At 42.4% G+C, this 22,679-nt stretch overlaps 1 protein-coding gene across 4 annotated transcripts in view; it reads right to left on the reverse strand.

Annotated features, from left to right (window-relative positions):
• Window positions 1-22,679, reverse strand: part of LOC114649588 (pre-mRNA-processing factor 40 homolog B-like) — a 138,743-nt gene that overhangs the window by 58,128 nt on the left and 57,936 nt on the right. For all 4 annotated transcript variants that reach the window (XM_051925041.1, XM_051925042.1, XM_051925043.1 and 1 more), the window contains exon 17: window positions 3,339-3,472. In XM_051925041.1, the coding sequence (XP_051781001.1) occupies window positions 3,339-3,472 (134 nt within the window). The remainder of the gene's footprint in view (window positions 1-3,338; window positions 3,473-22,679) is intronic.

Here is a 22,679-nt window from a genome sequence, read left to right on the forward strand (position 1 = left end):
GAGCACAAACCAAGCATGAAGTCAAAGGAATTGTCTGTAGACCTCCAAGACAGGATTGTCTCGAGGCACAAATCTGGGGAAGGTTACAGAAAACTTTCTGCTGCTTTGAAGGTCCCAATGAGCACAGTGGCCTCCATCATCCGTAAGTGGAAGAAGTTCGAAACCACCAGGACTCTTCCTAGAGCTGGCCGGCCATCTAAACTGAGCGATCAGGGGAGAAGGGCCTTAGTCAGGGAGGTGACCAAGAACCCGATGGTCACTCTGTCAGAGCTCCAGAGGTCCTCTGTGGAGAGAGGAGAACCTTCCAGAAGGACAACCATCTCTGAAGCAATTCACCAATCAGGCCTGTATGGTAGAGTGGCCAGACGGAAGCCACTACTTAGTAAAAGGCACATGGCAGCCCGCCTGGAGTTTGCCAAAAGGCACCTGAAGGACTCTCAGATCATGAGGATGAAAATTCTCTGGTCTGATGAGACAAAGATTGAACTCTTTGGTGTGAATGCCAGGCGTCACGTTTGGAGGAAACCTGGCACCATCCCTACAGTGAAGCATGGTGGTGGCAGCATCATGCTGTGGGGATGTTTTTCAGTGGCAGGGACTGGGAGACTAGTCAGGATAAAGGGAAAGATGACTGCAGCAATGTACAGAGACATCCTGGATGAAAACCTGCTCCAGAGCGCTCTTGACCTCAGACTGGGGCGACGGTTCATCTTTCAGCAGGACAACGACCCTAAGCACACAGCCAAGATATCAAAGGAGTGGCTTCAGGACAACTCTGTGAATGTCCTTGAGTGGCCCAGCCAGAGCCCAGACTTGAATCTGATTGAACATCTCTGGAGAGATCTTAAAATGGCTGTGCACCGACGCTTCCCATCCAACCTGATGGAGCTTGAGAGGTGCTGCAAAGAGGAATGGGTGAAACTGGCCAAGGATAGGTGTGCCAAGCTTGTGGCATCATATTCAACAAGACTTGAGGCTGGAATTGCTGCCAAAGGTGCATCGACAAAGTATTGAGCAAAGGCTGTGAATACTTATGGACATGGGATTTCTCAGTTTTGTTATTTTTAATAAATTTGCAAAAACCTCAAGTAAACTTTTTTCACGTTGTCATTATGGGGTGTTGTGTGTAGAATTCTGAGGAAAAAAATGAATTTAATCCATTTTGGAATAAGACTGTAACATAACAAAATGTGGAAAAAGTGATGCGCTGGGAATACTTTCCGGATGCACTGTACATTGTATACAAGTCTATACAGAGAAGTACCATTAACATAATTCTGACTCACCCTGTATTTGCAATTTTTTATAATGTTTAGATAAACCACAGGCTGTATTTAAACTTTAAACAAGTGGCCATGTTAATGTTATGCCTATCAGTTTCTTGATTGGCTGATGTGACAAAGAAAACTGTGGAAAAAAACAAACACGGGAAGCCCCACAAATCAAAATAAGTTGTTATTTCCGGCGCATCGGGTGTGGATGCTGACATAAAAGCTGAGAGATAAACAGAACAGGAGCGCAGCGATGAGGATGTGGATACATCAGATGAGGTCGAGGAGAGCAAAATCATCTATCTATTATATAGTGCCTTTCGTGTCTATCATATATTGACCTTTCATATCTATCTATCCATTATATAATGCCTTTCATATCTACCTACCTATCTATCGATTGCCTTTCCTCTCTATCTATTATATAGTGCCTTTCATGTCTATCATATAGTGCCTTTCACATCTATCTATCAATCATATAGTGGCTTTCTATCTATGAAATATTGGCGTTCTATTTATCTATCAATCATACAGTGCCTTTCCTCTCTGTTATATAGTGCCTTTCATGTCTATCATATAGTGCCTTTCACATCTATCTATCTATCAATCAATCATATAGTGCCTTTCCTCTGTATCTATTGCCTTTCACCCACCCACCCAATTTATGAGAGGGAATCATAACATTATTATTGTACATAGGTCTCAACATTAAGGGTAGATATCTCAGAAAACCGATTGATCTAAATTTTGGTTATCTTTGCTTGAATGCTGTCATTCTGGAGCTCTAAAGTAGTGGTCCTGGAGGGCCACAGTGGCTGCAGGTTTTCATTCTAACCCTTTTCTTAATAAGTGACCCATTTTTGCTACTAATTAACTTCAGTACTTATGTACTAAACAGACAGCAGTGAAACTTACCCCACAGAGCCCAACACTACAATGGGTAGGGGGAAACCTTATGCAACCTCCCGTCTTCAATTTGGTGCCATCCATCCATTTAGTACACAAGTACCTTAACCTCTTTTGAATGAATTTTAATCGACTTGTTTTTGTAAGATTTGTTCCTCTGAATTGCTTCATTTCTTTCCTTAAACAGAAATGAAATGTGAAGTGAGGGAGCCAACGGCAGATCAACTAAGTCAGGGCCTTCAACTCCAACCAGCTGCTTAATGAGGTGCCAGTTCTTGTCATTAATTAAACCCGTTCTTTAATTCCACGGCTTGTTGCTGCTCTCATGGTGCTTTAGCAGACATTTCCGAAATTGTTGATTTTCTCTTTTCTAAGAGCGCTGGTCAAATGTTTTGTGGGCCTGAGCAGATCAGCATTCCTGAGACCTTCGTCATTCTTTATTTTCAGATATCGTGTGATGGACACCAGTTGTTTTGGCTCATTTAAGGAAAAAGAAACAATTAAGGGGTCTGAGTCTTCAAGAGCAAGTCAAATAAAATTAATTCAAAAGAAGTTAATTAGCAGCAAAAACAGGTCAGTCATTAAGAAAAGGGTTAGAATGAAAACCTGCATACATGGTGGTCCTCCAGGACCGGAGTTTGAGACCACTGCTCTAAGCAATGCAAAATAACACACATTTCCACTGAAAGTTTTGATTTTCACATCTTAAAATTACTTCTGATTTTCTACAGACACACTGCACAGCAGATCAAGCAGGCCAACTCAGTCCCATTACGATACCTTTATGTTCCTGAACCGCCGTGGGACAACCTGAAATTTTCCATTCTGAAATTATTTTGTCGTTCTCTTCTGCACAGAGATGTGATCAGCACAACTACATGACAATCTACAGAACTGAAATTTTGTAATTTGTTAAAGAAAAAATTACAGAAAATGAATACTCATCAGTTACTAGAAGATACAACAACAGACACATCGGTTTTTAGTAATTTTGTTGAATTTAGAGCTGGTGTCCTACTTCTGTGTATGCTGCATGTACCTCTAAATCCACCTCTGGGTCTGCGGGTCAGATCCTGCCGACAGGATAAGGAGGCAGACACCCTAATAGAGATCCAGGAGGCAGCCCTCCACGGGACAGAGTCAGGAGCCTTTGACGCTCACCTGAAAGGCCTCTCTGTTCTTGCGCTGCTGGCGCTTCTCTCGGAGACGACACTTCTCCTTCTCTTCCTCCTCTTCCTTTTCCAGGGCTCGTATGTGCTCTTCAAAGCAGACAAGGGCGTCCTGCTTGTCCATATCTGAAATCAGAAGAGGAGACTCAAGTCAAGTCAAGTGAACCCATGGAGCCGCGGCCGTTTAAAATCTCCTTCATATCCCGGTGACTTGAATCTTAGGACTGCATTGGATTAGAGAGACAAAGCTCTGCCTAGCCTTGTTAATCTCAAAGCCGTTAATTTTGTAGTCCAAGCAGAGTTTTGGAATGTTCTAGAACATAAGAGGTTACCACCAAAGAGGTTAAGGTTTTTCACAAAGGAGCTGGAGGAAACGGGAGGCTCAGTGGTTTCTCTCTGGAGAGGGGAGTCAGACAAGTTGCAGTGACCCAGCATATATTTTATTTTGCTTTTAATACATATTTTTATTCTAATATTATGGTTTCAAACATCAAGGATTCATTTGGGTTGCTGATCTCCTTCATATTTTTAGTCCCTTATTTCACATTAAGCACAGTAAAACCTTGGATTGCGAGCAACTTGGTCTGTAAGTGTTTTGCAAGATGAGCAAAAAAATTTTCAGAAATTTAACTTGATAAACGAGCGAGGTCTTTCAATACGAGTACAGTAATACATAGCAAGGAGGAAGTAAGGACAGCGATGAAGAGGATGAAGAATGGAAAAGCCGTTGGTCCAGATGATCAACTGATAACTTTTATGTCATGTGTTTTTTCTGGATTTTTGGTTGATATTCTGTCTCTCTCCATTAAAATGAAACTACCATAAAAATGACAGACTTTTCATTTCTTTGAAAGTGAACAAACTTTACAAATTCAGCAGGGGATCAGATACTTATTTCCCCCACTGTAGATGGTGGTAATGCTGCTAGAGTACACTTGTCAATTACAGAAGCGTCTGATTAGTTTAATTTCTCCTGTGCTTGCTAGTTACTGATAAACAGGATACTTGGAGCCAGGATTCTGCTCCACTCAATTACACTGCTGCTCTTATCAATACTTGTCCTTGTGCTAAAGTAGCAGCGGGACAGGGTCACAGGTCAAGAGGCTTTAATTAAAATGACTTAAGAGTGCCAAAGACAAAAGCTAATAGTGAACGACTACAGAAGTCATTCAATGTAATCAAACTGTGAAAAATCATATTTATCAGTCAAACTAACGTTCACAGAACAGATAATTTCGTAAACCACGTGAAAACACAAGTTTGGACAGAGAAGGGTTTTGTTTAAAAAGTTTTTTTTTTTTAAAAAAAGACAACATAGCAGTGTGTATGTAGCCGAAGTTGACGTCACTTGGCATAACTTGCGGAAGGCGTAACTGAATGCATCCTTAACTGTGGGTGCCTGAAATGGCAGCACCCATAACAAAAACAAAATAGCATTGCAGTAATTGCAAAACTAATTTCTATAACATTCCAACCAATCTCTATTTCTGTATATATATACGTAAAATCCAACATCTGTCAGGCTGTCTGCATTTCACGGGAGAACTGCTGAACGGATTTAGATCGAGTTTTATTTCTATAATTTGCTTGAACAGTCTGGTCGATTTTGCGACTTTTCTCATTGTGCTAAGTATCACAGTTCGCTTGCGGTAGCGATTTATTTATGCGAATCTGAGAGAGATGCAGCAGGACCAAGAAGAGGGGGCGGGGCCCACCTTAATCATGCGCCAGGCTTCTCTCTAGAATTTTCTTGTACATTCCGGTTGATTTTGCGACTTCTCTCATTGCGCTAAGAATCATAATTCACTTGCAGTAACAATATATCCAAGTTAATCCGAGACAGAGGCTACGGGCTGAGGGGAAGGGGAAGTCGGTGTGGCTTCAGGAGCAGGGAGCCGGGCAGGGCCCTCCTCACCGTCCAGTTTCACACTTCTACGTTGGCAGAACCATGGGGGACAGCTAATTATATCTATTATATATACACTTTTGACGTCCCGCGAGACTAGACATTACAACCTTAGGAAGCAAGACCCGTGAGACAGTGACTTTTGCACGTCACGCCTTACTTACAAAAAATTTAAAACAAGTTCATGGACATGGGCATCTAACCTTGCAGTTGTTGGAATGCTTTTGGCAGACACTTCATGTGCTCCCAGCTCTTAAAAATGTTATACTGTGGTGTAGCGGGTCCACAGCTCAAGTTAAAAAGGCCACTTTTTAAAAGAAATAATCGCTGAGGGGGTGTGATGTGTGCGTGGCCGAGCGGTTTCCGGGGAATCCGTGATGTGGGCGGTTCTCACTTAAGTGCACAGGTGAGGAGTCGTCCGCGTCCGTAATTGTTCCTGGGAGCTGATCCACGTCCCCGTGATATATAGAAGCGCGAGGCGGCTAGTGGAGGAAGGAAAAGAAAAAAGAAAAGAAAGAGACGGAGGTTGCAAGGAAAAAGGCGGCAGGGAGAGGATAGCCAGTGCGAGAGAAAGAGAGAGCAAGCGAGAGCAGGCTCGATGGAGCAGAGGCCGCTGGAAGGAGAGCCCCAAGAAAGAGTGTTAGGCCGACACTCGGTGGGGCTGAAGGAAACGGTCGCTCCAGCTGAGCGATCAAGGAGCTGGAGTGACTGGTGATGGAAGACGACTGGCCGTGGAAAGGCAGCGGCAGTCGTGGAGGCTTTGGGCTGGTTGAGCCCCAGCGTGAAGGCCCTGGCCGCTGGGGAAAGAACCCAAGTCTCGGTTCAGATGGAGCCCGAAGTAGCCAGGGATTGGAGGACTGCCGGACCTGTATTGAGGGAGCGGCATTTTGCCAGTTGGGCGACTCCCTGTTGTGGGGCCCGGAAGGGAGAAGCAGGAGAATTGCTAGTGTTAGAGAAGTTGCACAGTGCTTTGGATTTTTTAAAGAGACTTCTTCATGTCATTGTTTTAAAGGACTGTTTTTTTTTTTCAATTGTGTTTTTCAACCTCCACTCATCACTCGTTTTTATGGAATATTTATTTATTGAAGATTTTTAAGACACACTGCACTTTATTTATTTGGTCACAGTTTTCATTTTTGTTGTTAATAATAAAAGCACTTTGCACTTTTTGCACCATCTCCTTGCTTTGTTGTACCTCACTGCCAAGCTCATCGGTAACATTACCAACGGTGTCGGGTTCAAGGGCTCCCAGGAGGACGATGGGAGCATGGAGCGAACCCGCATCATCACATATACCTTCTAGATGGCACGTGAACGACTAAGTGAAGAAGAAAGAGCAGTGTCGAAAAGAGACACGAAAGCGTTGGAAAAGAAAAGGAGGCAAAAAAAGAACAAAAATAATCAATGTGCAAATTCAGAAAATAAGGAAAGTAATAATCAGCCCGGACCAAGTGGAACTGAAAAGCTTGTAGGTCAAATCCGGGTCAGAAATAAAAGACTTCATAATGACATTCAAAAATGTTGACGTGATACACATGCAGAGCAAGTTAAAGAATATGAAAGTAGGAAAATTCTAAAGTATCAAAAAAACAAGATCGCATTAGAGCAAACAAATGGAAATTATTACTCGGTGAAATAACAGAACAGCAAAAAGAGACTGAATATATGGTGTGGGATATGGCTGGCCTTTCATCCCAGCCAATACTCCCAGGCTGCCAGATGGAGCCCTCCCTGCAGCATGGAGGTGCCCCGAAGACCAGCAGGGAATCCTGGACAATGGAGTTTTTATCCACAGCTCTGCTGGATACCATGGGGGCCGCTAGAGGACACCACAGGGAGGAACAAGGAGTATTTTCCCTACAACCTGGAAGTGCGTCCTAAGCACGTGGACAGAGGAAATGACGTGCTTCCGGGTTGAAGAAAAGGAGTTTTCATTTGACCCGGAAGTGTTCCTAGTCACATGGACAGAGAGCGCGAAACACTTCCGGGTCACGGACTATAAAAGGACTATGGGAAATCCCAGAGGTTGAGCTGAGCTGGGTGAAAGGGTGGCAACGCGTCTGGGAGAGTGGAGGATTGATTATTGTATTGTGTATTGATTTATTGAAGAGTATAGTGAAGTGGAGGGTGCTTTGTGCACTGTGTTATTGTAATAAAATAATAATTTGGACTTTTATCTGGTGCCTGGCGTATAGTCTGAGGGCTCAAGGGAGCAATAGCGCCACCTATCTGTCAAAATGGACATAGGTGATATGTCAGAAGTATGTAGATATTGTAAGGCTTTAAAGTTTAAGTTGGAGACTTGTAGATCGTCTAATTCCAGCGGCCATCAGGGAAAAGTAGTGTTGTCTCCCAATGAGGAGGCGTATCCGCGAGAATTAAAAGATTTGTTGTTTGGTAAAAGTGAAATCCACACATACTACAGGCAAAATATCACAGTCTACAAAAATCTTTTCGCGTTCACATCATTCAATGCTCAAAACGTAAATTCACACGACTCAGGACCATACGCTATGAGAATCTGTGGTCCCGCAACAATTAAAGCTATTTTAAATAATCGATGCGCAGCACGACATGCAGATCACGCAGCATGGCACAAGCAGCAGCAGCTGGCTTAAAGCGCGCCTCCTGGGGAGGGGGAATAACTCATTCACTACAGCTTTATTACTGGCAAATATCAAGAAAATAAAAATGAATGAAAATAAATTCTTTAAATTGTAGTTCCACTTAACCAAACTCGGGCGTTGGTGAGTGAAGCGAGCAGGGGACAGAGCCCCTAGTGTGTGTATATATATATATATATATATATATATATTTATATAGTTTTACTGTCAAATAAAGCAAAGAGTACGCGACACGTGTTTTACCCTCATTTCTGCTCATCAGGCGTACACACTCTACTGCTCCCTGCTTGGGGAATCGAACCTCGGACATCAGTGTCAGAGATGAAGCCCCTTTACACTGCGCCACGGCATGTGGTTCATTTATTTGACAGCCTGTAGGTCCGGAGTAATTACAGTCATTGCATTCATAGTCTGAGTCTCCACGACCGGAATTGTGTGGGTGGTTACCTACCAGGTAACGCTTGTGGTTGGTCTGCCATTCAGCAAACATCCGCCACGGTGCCCTCTTTCAGTTGCGAGGAGCAGATCATGGAATGTTGCATAGTTTTACTGTCAAATAAAGCTAAGAGCACGTGACACGTGTTTCAGGTCGTCGAGACTCAGTCTGAAAGTAATGAATATATATATATATATATATATATATATATATATATATATATAAAATCCAACGTCTGTCTCTCTGTCTGTCACTTTTCACGAGAGAACCACTTAACGGATTTACATCAGTTTTTTTTTCTATAATTTGCTTGAACATTCCGTTGATTTTGCGACTTCTCTCATCGCACCTGCATGACTCAGTCCAGCTACTCCATGCCTTGCTCTGACAAATTTTGATCTCGTCTTTAGCCACTGAGGTGGGCTCTATGTGTGCACGAGAGCGGACAGCCAACGAATGATCATCCAGAAGTACAAGGCGTAGAATGCAGCAACAAGGAATAAGGAACGCGAGCGTTTTGGACTTCACAAACACAAGAAATGTGCCTCTGTCTAATGTCGCGTGTTTTACAAACTACGACAGAATGGAAAAAAGGAAAAAGTGCAGAGATTGTGGCTGAACTTGTCTTACCTGTTAACCCTGCATACAGTACTGGCATGCTATTGGCGGTCAGAGAAAGGCACAAGCGTGACTGTGCTGGAAGGCTGGCACACAGTCTCTAAATTTGACATGTCCGGCGATTTTCAGTCGTGTAAACCGATATGGTTCAGTGACGAGCTCAGCAACTGCAGTCGGCAAGTCCGACATATCCTACAATTAGAAGTCCCGTAATGGGACAACGGCTTCATGTCATTATAATTTTAGATATTTTCATATCATAGCGCCTTAATTTTGAATTAACATTTATAAATACTATAGCGACTCTGGGCGGCACAGTGGAGCAGTGGTAGTGCAGCTGCCTTGCAGTTAGGAGACCTGGGTTCGGTGCATTGCCAATCCTAAATTGTCCCTGGTGTGTGCACCCTGCCCGGGGTTTGTTTCCTGCCTTGTGCCCTGTGTTGGCTGGGATTGGCTTCAGCAGACCCCCGTGACCCTGTAGTTAGGTTATAGTGGGTTGGATAAAGGATGGATGGATGGATAGCGACTCTCACCTGTGAAGAACCATGCAGCTGATGAATTACAGCGAGGAAGACAAGCTACAACACTGTGAAAAAGTATTTGCCTCCTTCCGAATATCCTATGTCTTTGCATAATTTACGCATTGAATAGCTTGAGACCTTAAGGCAAAATGCAACATTAGAGAAAGGGAACCTGTGTGAGCTCACGATGCCATTCTTTAAAATCAGGACATTCGTTATTCAAGGAATGCGAAATCGAGCAAAAACGGCTAACTGAACCGAATACAATGTGCAAGCTTTCGAGGCAACTCAGGCCCCTTCTTCAGGCAGATTGTAAATTATTGAAGGAAGAAATTATCCAACACCCCAATCACCCATGTGAAACAGTATTCATCTCTACAGTCTTCAATGCCAGGCTGCAGCACCTTTAGGCAGCAAAAAATTAGAACTAAACACACTTTCAAGTTGCTGACGTTTCTTTGCAGAACTGTTTTAGCTGGCTGGGATAGGCTCCAGCTTCCCCGCTCAGGATAAAGCAGGTTTAGAAAATGAACAGATGTTAGATTTATCAGCGTCACCTGCTCATTTCAGAATGAATAATGGGTTCAAGTCAGGACTTTAATGGGGGCCACACCAATACCTGTATTATGATCACGTCAGAGTGCCTCCCCCAGCTCCGGTTTAAACTGCTTCTTTTCATCTTCTCTGTTCTTTTTTCATTATTGTTCACCAGTAACAGTGCACTGCACGATAACATGCAGTGAATCCACTTGACTTGAGCTTTCCTAGTTGTCCTCTCTCTTTCTCTGTATGTTTATCATTCATTTACTCAGAGGATGATGCGCTTGCTGTTTCCTGAGCAGCTCTTCTTTTCTCCACCCTAGCGGCCTGCTTCTTCTCTTCTTTTGTCAGCTTTTAAAATCGCTTGTGTAACCCCCCATGTTAAAAAAGTCTGGTCTTGATGGCGATGATCTTAACAATTTTTGGCCTATTTCCCACTTACGTTTTTTGTCAAAAGTTCTTGAGCGTGTTGTAGCCTCCCAGCTCACCAACTATTTAACTTCTAATAATTTGATGGAACCCTTTCAGTCGGGTTTCAGGGCACAGCACAGCTGTGAAACTGCTCTGCTACAGGTAACAAATGATTTGCTTATTTCAGCAGACTCTGGACAAACCAGCATGTTAATTCTGTTAGACCTCAGTGCAGCATTTAACACTCGGGTCAGACATGACATCCTACTGTCCAGAATGGAGAACATGCTGGGTATCTCTGGCACTGCCCTCAAATGTCTCAAGTCTTATCTGACTGATAGGCAAGAGTTTGTTAGTCTTGGCAACAGCAGATCCAGCTCAGCACCAGTCACACAAGGAGTTCCACAGGGCTCTGTCCTCGGCCCTCTTCTTTTTGGTATTTATATGCTTCCCCTTGGCCATATTATTCATAGCTTTGGACTGGGTTATTTTTATGCAGATGACACTCAACTCTAATTCAATGTTAAAAGTGCGACTTCGTCAGAGTTTTCTCAGCTCACAACTTGCCTCAGTGAAATTAAAACCTGGATGAAGCAGAACTCTTTAAAATTAAACTGCAACAAATCTGAACTCCTGCAAATTGGCACTAAAGTGCAACTTAAGAAAATGAGCTCCTTCCCAGTCACTCTTGGCGGTGATCTCATCAGACCTTCTTCTGATGCAAGGAACCTTGGTGTCATTTTTGATTCCTCCCTTTCTTATTCCACTCACATAAACCACATTAACACTAGAATTACCAGAGCCTACGAAGAAACTCGTAGATCCGTCCCACTTTAATCGGTGCTTAAAACCGTTCTCACCTCTCCACCAGCGTCTTTTGTCATCTAAATGTGCTGATAAAGACGAGCTGCAAGCAGCCGGCTATTCCATCCCCCCACCGACTTAGAACGTGCACGAACTTCTCCCAGCTCACGCCTTGATTGATTATCTGGGAGTGAAGTGGAGTTTTAGAGTGGAAATAATAGATCGTTATTTGGAACAAACGCATTTCATGTGTGTTCTGTTTCTACAGTAATCTGTGTAAACACATTTTTAAAACAGAAACGTTTTTCATATTCTAGTAGTAAATGACAAAATGTAGGCATAAACAATATAATGTATGAAGCCTGAAGTCCAAATATGAAAGAAACACTTTCACAAAAGGTACAAATATAACAGAACAAGTGCGCTTTTATTCAAAAATTAGTCATTTAGCCCATTACAATAACGGGCGCTAGAACAGTAGTGCATAAACATTAGTAGTAACAGTCTATATTAAATGGCAAGGGACTTTGACCTCATTCTTTTTGTTGGTCGTATTTTTCTTTCTTTCAGCCTTTCTTTTGTTGATGTTTACTTGCTGAGTTGACCGTTCTTCGTGGGCTGCCGCCGTGTATTGTGTGTCTTTAATTTTCTGTGACAGTAATACTGTCTTGTACGTCCGTAATATACCTTTAATTTTCTCTGGCGGTAATACAGGCGTGCGCATCGGTAATATGCCTTTAATCTCTTGTGACAGTAATACTGGCTTGTATGTGGCTGTAATATGCGCCACTGTATTGTGTACCTTTAATTTCCTCTCGCAGTAATACTGGTTTGTATTTCCGTAAAACGCCTCTAACTTTCTCTGACAGTAATATCGCGCATTGCACCGTGCCCTGCGCATGCGCACTTCACCAGAAGCCCCGTGCATGCGCACTTCAGCAGAAGACACACACACACGGACACCAGGACGCACAAAGGGATTTTATTAAAGATATAACTGCAGAAAAAAAAGCTGCCTTAGCATGCCACATTGACACATTTACTGCAACTGTTTCTGTGGCGTAATGGTATCAGCAGCTGACTGATAATCAAAAGATCATGAGTTCGATCCCGCACAACTTCGTTTTGAGAACTGCTCTATTTTAGAATAAAACATACATTTGATTTCAGTCTGTAACAGCCAGTGTAATTTATGATACTTGTAAAGGTTAGCTTTTTTTTTTTATTCACTGTTCACTCTCTCAGTCGCATTCAGGATCCTTCCTCCTCCCCCCACCAACCCCCAACCTGATACTCCTAATTTCGTATAAAGACGCGCTATAGCTCTACGTGCACTTTTCGTGGCATTACACGTGTATTTTTTGAGAATGCCCGTGTCGCTCAAACACAGGAACATATGTTGGTGTACAAGTATAACAAAACAAGTGCACTTTAATTCAAGACTATAACCGAAGAAAAAAGAAAGCAAGTTACAGTAGGCGGTTGATACGACAGCTTACGTGGTGCAATGCTAAGAACTGCTGATCTCCGATCCGTGCTATTTAAAATCATCACATTCAAATATTAACAGTTCCCACACACCCATGGCCCGGCCCTTCCTACATTTACGACATGTGTGCAGTGTACACACTTCTCTGTGCTATGGTTCATATTACACTGAATGAGCACCGGACACTGTACTTTCCTCCCTACATAAATAACATTCGAACTATAGCACATGTCCAAATACAACAACAACATTTATTTCTACAGCACATTTTCATACAAAAAAGTAGCTCAAAATGCTTTACATAGTGAAGAAAAGAAAAAATAAAGGACAAAATAAGAAATTAAAATAAGACAACATTAGTTAATACAAAATAAGAGTAAGGTCTGATGGCCAGGGAGGACAGAAAAAACAAAAAAAAACTCCAGACGGCTGGAGAAAAAAATAAAATCTGCAGGGGTTCCAGGCCACGAGACCGCCCAGTCCCCTCTGGGCAAATAAATAACATTCGAGCTATAGCACGTCTTTATGTGAAAACAGCAGTGTCACATGGGGAGGAGGAGGGGATCGTGAATGCGACTGAGAGAATGAAACTGAATTTAAAAAAAAAAAGCTAACCTTTACAATTATCATACATTTACACTGGCTGTTACAGACTGACTGAAACCAAATGTATGTTTTTATTCTAAAATAGTACAGTATATACAATATTATTTAAAAACGAACAGCGTCAGATCGGGTTAAAATACACGCTGACGCTGTTACAGAAGGCGTCAGATTATTCAGTGCAGCAGTTTCAACACACAGTACATGTGATATTATTTGAAAACGAACAGCGTCAGATCGGGCGTATATTCTAACCCGATCTGCCGCTGTTCGTTTTCAAATAATATTGCATTAGTGCGATGATGTTTTCACATATATTGTCTCTTTCTTTCTCATCTTGCGGTTTGTAATCAGTGACCACGTGTTTATTTTTCAGCGCTATATGCAATCAGACAGACAGACAGGCAGAGAAGTCACTAGATACCGTATATAAATAAACAGGGAATGCACTGTATAATAGATATATAAAAAAACAGCTAAGGGGATAGATATATACTGTAGGTAGATAGGAAGGAAAGGCAGACAGGGAAGCTGCTATCTTATATATAATTCGCCAGTCTACTCACTCACTCACACACGTCTGTCTGAAGCCGAATGCCGCGAAAAGTCAAAGAGAAAGGCGACTTTGACCAACATCGCGGCAGGCGGCGGATTTATGGACACAAAAATTCAAAGAGAAAGGCGACTTCGATTAAAGCTCTAGAGGTCTGAAAGGCGATTTCGACTACAGCTCGAGGCATAATTACGCATTCATTCAATACACCTATATCAGGTTTGTGGTGCTTATACTTATTACTATTGCACTCGTGCCCGTTTCATCTTACGTTGTCGAAACGGGCTCTTTGTCTAGTATAATAATAAAATTACTGTTATTACTATATAGATAGACAGGGAGTTCAGGCAGGCAGGCAGAGCGGCGAAGGTTAAAAAGAAAAAATAATAACATTTTCTCCCCAGCGGGGAATCGAACTCGGGTCTCTGAGGCACGGAAAGTCTGCTGCGCTCTAAGTCAGCAAATCTAACCGGTACGCCACGGACGCTGTTGTATCGCTCTTGAACCGTTTGTAAAAGTGTTTATTTTAACATTTATTACTAGAATATGAAAAAGTTTCTGTTTTAACAATGTGTTTACACAGATTACTGTAGAAACAGAACACGCATGAAATGCGTGTGTTCCAAATTAACGATCTATTATTTCAACTCTAAAACTCCACTTCACTCCCAGATAATCAATCAAGGCATGAGCTGGGAGCAGTTCATGCACATTCTAAGTCAGTGGGGGGATGGAATAGCCGGTTGCTTGCAGCTTGTCTTTATCAGCACATTTAGATGACAAAAGACGCTGGCGGAGAGGTGAGAACAGTTTTAAGGTGGGCCGGATCTACAAGTTTTTCGTAGACTCTGGTAATTCTAGTGTTAAGAAACTTTCTTACTTTCACCTCTGTGACATATCCCATGTTCACTCATTCCTCTCATTTTCTAATGCTGAGAAACCTGTCCATACTTTTATCACATCCCGCATCGATTATTGTAACTCGCTGCTGGCAGGTGCCCCTTCTAGTCTTATATCACAACTACAGCTGATTCAAAACTCGGCTGTAAGAGTCCTGACACGGACCAGCAACAGCGAGCACATCACAGCCATCCTGTTTCGCCTTCACAGGATTGAATATAAAATTCTACTAATAACCTACAAAGCTTTAAATGGCCTTGCGCCAAACTACATCAGTAACCTTCTCCATCACTATGTGCCTGTCTGCCCACTAAGGTCCTCTGATTCTGGTAATCTCGTTGTGCCTCATACTAACCTGCACTCTATGGGTGTCAGCGGCTGTATAGCGCCCAGACTTTGGAATGACATCCCGAAATGAATGAGATCAGCTGACTCCATGAATTCTTTTAAAAAACAACTTAACTATTTAAGAAGGCTTTTAACTTAACATTCTGCCCTTTCTTTCAGTTTACCTCTCTGTCCAGGTGCTCAGGATAATTTGTGTGTCTGTTATATCACAAATTAGGTTATTTGTTACGTTTTTCTTTTAGTATCTTACTCTGGTTTATTGTTCTTTATTCTATTTAATGCTTTGTTATCTGTTTCATTGTTCTATTCAGGAAAACATTTGTATCCAATGTTATATACACCCTGCTGTTTTTTTCTAAGACTCTGTGAAGCGCCTTGAGCATGGGAAAGGTGCTGTATAAATAAAATGTATTAATATTATTATTATTAAGTGTGTGCTCTGGTGATGCATTTGTATGGAATCATATAGGTAATGAAATATCGTGATTTGAAATACAGTCAAACTCGGTTTTAACAAGCTCAGTTATAACGATTTCTCGTTTATAATGAAAAACATTTATTTTTCAAAGATATACCAGCTATTCGCATGTAAATTTGCCCAGTTATAATGAGTGAAATCTCGGTTATTACGAACAACACTTAACCACATCCTGGACTTCTGCAAGCCACTAGCGGAATAAATTTCAACATACAATAAATTTCTTATCTATTGCCTGGAACAATGTGAAGACTGCTACCATACAGAATTGCTTCAGGAAATCAAAATCTAATATTTTTGAAGAAGAGGACGAATTGCCATTATCTACATGGGTTCGCTTAAACAATATTGAAATGAATAATGTAAATTATTACGACAATCAACACGTGGATGACGAATTGTTTACTAGCGGAATTCCTACTGAAAATGAAAGCATAAACGTGTTGCTTCAAAAAGAAGACGACGATGAAGAAGACAAGGAGGAAGACGCCGCTGGCATATTGGATTTACCAGAACGCAGTTTACCAACATTGCTTGATGCCGAAAACGCCTGCAATAGATTGATGACATTTTAACAAGGGACTGACACGAAAAAGCAAGCGTTTTAAGAGGCAAACTGCGTGACTGTAGATTACAAAGTTTAAAACAAAAAAGTATTTTGGACTTTCTTAGAAAACAGTATATTGTACTTAATGTATGTTTTCATTATGGGCTAAATGTATACTTTTTCAATAAATCACTATTACTTTAATAGGCTGAGTTAGTTTTTGTCAAATTTGCATTTCCCGATTATAGCGAATTCCGCTTATAACAAGCAAATAGTGTCAGTCCCATGAAACTCACTGTAATCGAGTTTGACTGTACGTACATTTCATGTGTGTCCCGTGTCTGCAACAATCTGTGTAAGTGACATAGGAAATGCGAGCCAAGAAATGCTGAACACACGGCTAAAACGGAAGACGTTTTCATATGTTACAGTATAACATTGACGTGAAGTGTAGGATGTGTTGTAGCGCTGCTACCGGGGAATGAAACTTCAACTCCCAGCAGTCCCTGCAGTGACTCTGATTGGTTGTCTGCCGAGGGTGCAGGGGCTGCTGGGGACAAGGAGGCCAGTGTGACATTTAAAAGGGAGCCAGTTATACAGAGAAAAAAAAAAAGTCTTTTGTGTCTGGAGTTACCTGTCTGTTGTGTGGATTCTTGTTTTGTCCTGGATGGTCTCCTGTTTTAGGTGTGTGGACTGTCTGGTGTCTTCCTGCTGCATGAGGGACTGTATGAGGATTTGTTGTCATCCTGAGAAGAAAGGAGCGCTCCTGATCCACTCACACATCATCATCTCATCAGGAGATACCGGTAGGTCTGACCTTCACATTCACATACAGCGTGCTGATCTCTGGACTGTCTACCTCCCATTATTTCATTTCATCAGTTGTCATTTTCATGGACTTCATCATGTGTGGTTTTTGTTAGTAATTTGTGTTTATTGTATAATCGCCATAAAGGGAACTGGGGTGAGATCGTTGTAGTTTGTATAGTTATATTTCATTTATTATTGTTAAACAAGTGAACTATGATACTTAGCGTGATGACAGAAGTCGCAAAATCAGCCAGAATGTTCAAGTAAATTATAGAAAAAAACCCGATCCAAATCAGTTAAGTAGTTCTCTCGTGAAAAGTGGACAGACAGACAGACAGACAGACGTTGGATTTTATATACATGTACAGAAATTAGCCATCCCTTGCGGCTCCATCCGCTTATTAGTGAAACAGGACAAACTTTAAAAATCAATAAACAAAAAGGTACCACTAGCTAAGCGGAGGCAAAGAACACTCCAAAACGCAGAGGCAGACCGACTCCCCACTCCTGATGTCCCGCATCCCCTTCCCCTCGGCCCATAGCCTCTCTCTTGGTTTATCCATCCATCCATCCTCTTCCGCTTATCTCTTGGTTTAACGCGAAAATATCACTCCTGCAAGCGAACTATTATTCTTAGCGCAATGAGAGAAGTCGTAAAATCAACTGGCATGTTAAAGGAAACTATAGAAAAAACACGATCTAAATCCGTTAAGTACTTCTCTCGTGAAAAGTGGAGGTTGGATTATATATATATATATATATATATACCGTATATATACAGTGTATAGAATATATATATATATATATGTATATATATATATATATATATATATACACACACACACACACAATGGACCCTTGACTTACGAACTCAATTCGTTCGTAAGGGCTGGTTGTAACTCAAGACTATTTTTCCCATAAGAAATAATGGAAATACCCATAATGCGTTCCGAACCTCCCACAGCACTATCGCTTGTTGATGGCTTATCCTTTAACAGATCTGCATTTATAGCCCTAGCTTTTTAACAAATTACAGACTCAGATAGGCTATCACCTGCCATCTGCCTTTCATTTATCCACACTAATAATAGCTTTTCTACCTCGTCTAACACAGTTGATTGTGACTTACTAATTTGAGTAACACCTTTAGCAACACTAGCTTCCTTATACAAATCTTTTCTTTGTAAAATTGTTGAGATGTTGGATTTCGACATGCTGTACATATTAGCGAGATCGGTCACACGAACGCCACTCTCATATTTCCACACAATTTCCTTCTTCGTTTCGATTGTGATCGCTTCTTTACCTTAGTTACCTTCTCTTCCTTCCTTAGCTTCTTTCCTAACTTTTTGGGGCCATTTTGATAGCAATTATCGAAATAAATTATATAAATCACTGCACTGACCGAAATTACATCCACAAACACACGTATCTGGGCTCCGACTGACGCTTACGAACGCACTCGGCTGTTTGTTTACAATCGCACAAGCGGATACACGTGACCGCATTCGGGTCGTAACTGAAGATTCTGGTCGTAATTCAAAACAAAAATTTTGGACGTAAACCAAGTTGTTCGCATGTCAGGCCGGTCGTATATCAAGGGTCGACTATGTATATATTATATATATATATATATATATATATATATATATATATATATACACACACACACACACACAGAGAGACTAGCTGTACTCCGTGGCTTCGCCCACATAGTAATGAAACAGGACAAACTTCAAAAATCAACAGCCGTTGGCACTGTATCTGATCGTGTTCAGCTCTGACGGGAGAGCATTCCCCACGTGGGGAGAAAAGCACATGGTCGTGATATCTCTGACAATCCGCAGCTACCCTCTAAAACACACGGAGCTCTGATCTCTCTCTCAAAAGTGTCAAACGTTACTCCTTAACAGTCTCTGTAGATGATAATGTCTGTTGAACAAACAGGTATCGCTAACTCAGCGGAGGCAAGTTGCACTCCAACACGTGGAGACATAGACTAACTCGAACAGAGGCTGGTGAGTGAATGAGGAAGGCCCCGCCCCCTGTTCTCGGCCCATAGTCACTCTGTTGGATTTGCATAAATACATCGGTACCTCAAGCGAACTCTGGTACTTAGCAGTGCAATGACAGAAGTCACAAAATCAACCGGAAAGTTCAAGCAAATTATAGAAAACAACCAGATCTAAATCCATCAAGTAAGCGGACAGACATACAGACTGGACGACTGTCAGGTTTATTTCCCTCTGAAGTGCTCTGGTCCGTGTTCTGTCCAGCCCCTGCTTGATTGCCTTATTGACATCAGGAGTTGGATGGCATTAACTTTTAAGGACAACAAGACAGAAGTCATGCTGTTTAGACCCAATGGCACCAGCGGGACCCCCTGCATTGATCTTTCCACTGTGGCTCAATATGAGAAATCCATGATCACAAATTTAGGTGTGAAAATGGATTCTACTGCTATTTCCAGTTGAGGAGGCTGTCCAAAATCAAGCCTGTTTTGTCTAAACGCACCTTTGAAATAGTGATACCTGCTTTTTATAACCTCTCTTCTAGATTACTGCAATGCGCTTCTCTTTGGAATTAGCCAGGCCTCCATTGCTCGCCGCTGCTCGATTTTTAACTGGCACAAGAAAGCATGAGCACGTTAGCCCGATTTTGGCTTCCCTTCACTTGCTTCCAGTTCGTTTTCGAATCAATTTTAAGATCCTTGTATTTGTTTTTAAATTCTTTAATGGTTGTGCCCCATTTTATTTGTCGGACCGGCTGCCCCCTTATATACCATCTCGCCCTCTCAGGTCAGTGGACCAGACACTTTTACTTGATCCTAAGACACGATGCCAACTCTGAGGTGATCGGGCTTTTTCAGTTGCAACTCCAAAACTCTGGGAACGATTTACCATTGCACATTAGGCAGGCTCCTTCACTCACTGTCTTTAAATCTTATTTAAAAACACACTTTGACTGCCTGGCCTTTCACCCAGTGTGAGATGTTGACTATCTGGGTACTCTTTATTATGAATCTCTTCAGCTCTTATGTGTTTCTGTTTCTTTTATCCTTTTGTTTATCATGTGTTTTATATGCTGGTTTTCATTGTACAGCACTTTGGTCAGCCCTGATGTTGTCTTTAAAGTGCTTTATAAATAAATCTATCTATTATATAAAAAAACAAAATCCTGCAACAAGATGCGACTATTGCCAACAGATGTTCTCAAGTCCCGCCCTCCTCTCCACCATTTACGGTTCACGGCCCACGCCCGCGGTCCTCTCACCTCTCATTGGTGTGAATGCTTTAGTCATCACAGTTTCTGCACTCTCAGCTCTTATAAGTTTTTATGTTTTCCTCACTTTAAGTTCCCAATTAAAGTAGACACATTATGTCCAAATCTTATTGAAGAATTTAATCCCGAAGGGTTATCAACAGAACAAATGAGTACACGGGCAATCCTAGCACCGAGAAACGATGAAGTCAAACAAATTAATGTAAAAACTGTCAATCGGTTACACGGCAAATTGGTTAAATGCATATCAATAGACTATGATGGAACAGTTGGTGGTGATGGTGCGGAAGATGAAAACATCAACTTATAATATCACGAGGAATATCTACAACCGTTAACACCGTGCGCTCTTCCACTGGCCGAATTACTTTTGAAAGAAGGATGTATTGTAATGTTATTGTGTAATTTGTGTCTGAGTGATGGGCTATGCAATAGGACAAGATTAGTTGTATTCAAAGTTGGTCGAACAATTCTGACATGTCAAATTTTAACAGGCAACTAGAAAGGTAATGTAGTACATCTAACATGAGACACCAAAGGAGATCTTGATATGCCATTTGTATTAAAATGTTTACAGTTTCCCGTTAGAATAGCTTTTACTACGACAATTAACAAATCACAGGCACAAACATTCAAAAAAGTCGGTTTATTTATTATCCCTGGAAAAGTCTATTCAGGGGTCCTGGAGAGGAGGGTCCGTCGGATATTCGAGCCTCGGATTCAGGAGGAACAGTGTGGTTTTCGTCCTGGTCGCGGAACAGTGGACCAGCTCTATACCCTTAGCAGGGTCCTGGAGGGTGCATGGGAGTTTGCCCAACCAGTCTACATGTGTTTTGTGGACTTGGAAAAGGCATTTGACCGTGTCCCTCGGGGAATCCTGTGGGGGGGTACTCCGAGAGTATGGGGTACCGGCCCCCCTGATAAGGGCTGTTCGGTTCCTGTACGATCGGTGCCAGAGCTTGGTCCGCATTGCCGGCAGTAAGTCGAACCCGTTTCCAGTGACAGTTGGACTCCGCCAGGGCTGCCCTTTGTCACCGATTCTGTTCATAACTTTTATGGACAGAATTTCTAGGCGCAGCCAGGGCGTTGAGGGGGTCCGGTTTGGTGGGCTCAGGATTGGGTCACTGCTTTTTGCAGATGATGTTGTCCTGTTTGCTTCATCAGGCCGTGATCTTCAGCTCTCTCTGGATTGGTTCGCAGCCGAGTGTGAAGCGGCTGGGATGAGAATCAGCACCTCCAAATCCGAGACCATGGTCCTCAGCCGGAAAAGGGTGGAGTGCCCTCTCAGGGTTGGTAGCGAGATCCTGCCCCAAGTGGAGGAGTTCAAGTATCTCGGGGTGTTGTTCACGAGTGAGGGAAGAATGGAGCGTGAGATCGACAGGCGGATCGGTGCGGCATCCACAGTAATGCGGGCACTGCATCGGTCTGTCGTGGTGAAAAAGGAGCTGAGCCGCAAGGCGAAGCTCTCAATTTACCAGTCGATCTATGTTCCTACCCTCACCTATGGTCATGAGCTATGGGTAGTGACCGAAAGAACGAGATCTCGAATACAAGCGGCTGAAATGAGTTTTCTCCGCAGGGTGTCTGGGCTCTCCCTTAAAGATAGGGTGAGAAGCTCAGTCATCCGGGAGGGGCTCAGAGTAGAGCCGCTGCTCCTCCGCATCAAGAGGAGTCAGATGAGGTGGCTCGGGCATCTGATCAGGATGCCTCCTGGACGCCTCCCTGGTGAGGTGTTCCGGGCACGTCTAACCGGGAGGAGGCCCCGGGGATGAACCAGGACACGCTGGAGGGACTATGTCTCCCGGCTGGCCTGGGAACGCCTTGGGATTCTCCCGGAAGAGCTAGAAGAAGTGGCCGGGGAGAGGGAAGTCTGGGCATCTCTGCTCAAGCTGCTGCCCCCGCGACCCGACCTCGGATAAGCGGAAGACAATGGATGGATGGATGGATGGATATTTATTAGAGAGAAAGAAACGAAATTCACTCACGGACAGTTATACGTTGAGTTGTCACGATGAAAGTTCAAACACGGTATTAAAGTTCAATGCGATATTGCCGAAAAGTTAATTCAAAAAATTGTTTTTCCTGAAGCTTGACAGTAAAAGTGTAAGTTTAAAAAGTATTTGCGTGTTAATTTCGAAGCCAAACAGAGCAAAATTGTATAAGGCAACGAATACCTCTAACGCAACATGAAACATAATTTACTTTCAAAATATTAAGTTTTCCTATTTTTTTTTTACTATGGTTAATTACTCGCTGTCATGTAATGGAGTGGTGGCTCTGAGGCTAGGGATCTGCACTGGCAATCGGAAGGTTGCCGGTTCAAATCCTGTAAGATGCCAGTAGGGACTCTGCTCTGTTGGGCCCTTAACCTGCAATTGCTAAGTGCTTTGAGTAGTGAGACAAGCGCTATATAAATGCAAAGAATTATTATTACTATTATTATTAAACTAGTTAGGTCTATTA

Source organism: Erpetoichthys calabaricus, chromosome 3, assembly GCF_900747795.2.
Source record: "Erpetoichthys calabaricus chromosome 3, fErpCal1.3, whole genome shotgun sequence".
In the NCBI taxonomy this organism is placed as follows: Eukaryota; Metazoa; Chordata; class Cladistia; order Polypteriformes; family Polypteridae; genus Erpetoichthys; species Erpetoichthys calabaricus.